At 43.5% G+C, this 2108-nt stretch overlaps 1 protein-coding gene across 1 annotated transcript in view; it reads left to right on the top strand.

Moving 5' to 3' along the window:
• Positions 1-2108, top strand: part of VAMP3 (vesicle associated membrane protein 3) — an 11250-nt gene that overhangs the window by 1114 nt on the left and 8028 nt on the right. The window contains exon 2 of the mRNA XM_045299212.1: positions 1788-1881. Coding sequence (XP_045155147.1) covers positions 1788-1881 — 94 coding nt within the window. The remainder of the gene's footprint in view (positions 1-1787; positions 1882-2108) is intronic.

The following is a 2108-nucleotide window of genomic DNA, read 5'->3' as shown; positions in this document are numbered from 1 at the left end:
ACCTAAAGTCTGAGTACTAGAGTAGTCCCGAAGGGAGTGGCCGGACTTGGCAACCAAACCTGGCAATGGCCTTTCTTTTTAATCGAAAGCATTATTGTACTCGCCCATGAAACCGCAGCGTTTTCATTGAAAACATTCAGAGAATAATCCGAATTGTTAACAGTCACAAGGACCGTCTGCCTCCCTTCCAACTGACTGTGCACACCCACAGAGGAAAGGCAGGAATGAGGGCCTTGCCCGGGACTCCTCGGAGAAACTAGGGGACACCGCGCCATAGAATGTTGCTGCTGGGCTGCGGGGCCAGTAGACCATGGTGGTTAGGTTCATCAGTGGAATTACCCTAGGAGCTGGCTTCAACGTTGTTGGCGTTCTAAACCTCACCTTACTCATAGATGAAACAGGGATGATCATCATATTTCTCAGAGTATAGGAAGAGTGAGAAAGGCCTGTGAAGACTAGTGCATGGTCCTTAGCTGTCATTCCCTGCAAACACTAAACTCTTAAGGGCAGGGATCAGATTGCCTGCGTCCCTCACCTTTGGCTAAAAACCAAACCCACACCATTGAGTCAAATCCAACTCCGAGCACCCCTGTAGGGCACAGTACTAGGGTGGATATTTACTACAAGGAGCCCTGGTGGTACGAATGGTTAAGCACTTGATAGCTAATTGAAAGGTTGGCAGTTTGAACCCGAAGGGTACAGTCAGGGTGATCTGCTCCCATGAATATTCCCAAAAGCTCCCCGCCATCAAGTTGATTACAATACATATATAGGATTTCCAAGGATGTAAATCTTTACAGGAGCAGATAGCTTCAATTTTCACCCATGAAGTGGCTGGTGGGTTTGAACTGCTGACCTTGTGGTTGGTAGCCCAATGCTTATCCAACAGCACCACCAGGGCAGCTCTCATAAGGATCATACCTTAGAAAACCTTACAGGCATTGGGGTCACTCAAACCAAACTCACTGTCCTCAAGTCAGTTCTGACTTCTAGGACCCCTATAGAAGTTGCCCCTTTGGATTCCAAAGATGTAAACTTTTTCAGGAGCAGAAGCCTCATCTTTCTCCTGCAGGGCAACTAGTGAGCTTGAACTGCTGACCTTGCCGCTAGCAGTCCATTGTGTTATCCACTACACTACCAGGGCTCCTTGCCTCAAAATATCTAACAACAAATTATCTTCCAGGAAAGCAATGGCTGACCTATGCAAACCACATGCTAGACGATGTCTTGGATACAGAGAAAAGCCCAAGCAATCAGGACAGGCCTGTCTGAGCAGGAGGAGGAGTGTTTGATCAGGATTTTTAAGAGATAAGACTGTTAAGAGAGGACCTGATTTTGATAAATAAGTCAGATTTCTTCATATTGGGAGAGAGTATTCTTTCTATAATTTTTTGTGTCTATGAAGACAATTCTTGCCCCAACAAAAGGATCAGAAGAGCCCTGAGAAGACTGAAGGCAGATGTGTGTTTTAAAGCAAGTAATAATGAATTGGAAAGTATGCTTGCCTTGGGATCAGGTACTACGTAACCCAAAGTCGATCCGTTGAAAACGTCACTTTAGACCCGGTTCACTTGAACACATGGGAGAACCCTGGAAATTATGGAGAAATTAAAAGAAAAGGCTTATTAAAACCTTTGCTCATTACTGTAGGAAGGACTTTAAAAAAAAAAGCTTTAGTTCTGATGTAAGACAATGTTCTCACTGAGGTCCTGGAATAAAGACTTTACGTGTACAAAAGTGTATGTGAAATCATTATTCATGGGAGTGCTTGCTTTTCTGTGTTGTAGGTCTACAGGTGGGTCTCCAGGTGCACCCGCAGGTTCAAGTGCTGCCTCTGGCAGCAATCGAAGACTGCAGCAGACACAAAACCAAGTGGATGAGGTATTGTCCTGAAATGTTGGATGTGTGGATTTTAAACAAACATAGGAGCACTCTGGAAATAGTTCGGTTTAGAAAAAAGTACCAAGAAAGTATAAAGACCAAGTGCATTTTTTTTAGAACAATTTTCTTTATTCTTTTTTTTTTTAATCATTTTATTGGGGGATCATATAATTCTTATCACAATCCATACATACATCCATTGTGTCAAGCACATTTGTACATTTGTT

This window comes from Echinops telfairi, unplaced genomic scaffold (assembly GCF_000313985.2).
Source record: "Echinops telfairi isolate 266 unplaced genomic scaffold, ASM31398v2 ScPeMD7_7457;HRSCAF=8495, whole genome shotgun sequence".
In the NCBI taxonomy this organism is placed as follows: Eukaryota; Metazoa; Chordata; class Mammalia; order Afrosoricida; family Tenrecidae; genus Echinops; species Echinops telfairi.
The sequence above is the reverse complement of the archived record's forward strand: the minus strand, read 5'-3'. Positions and strand labels throughout refer to the sequence as shown.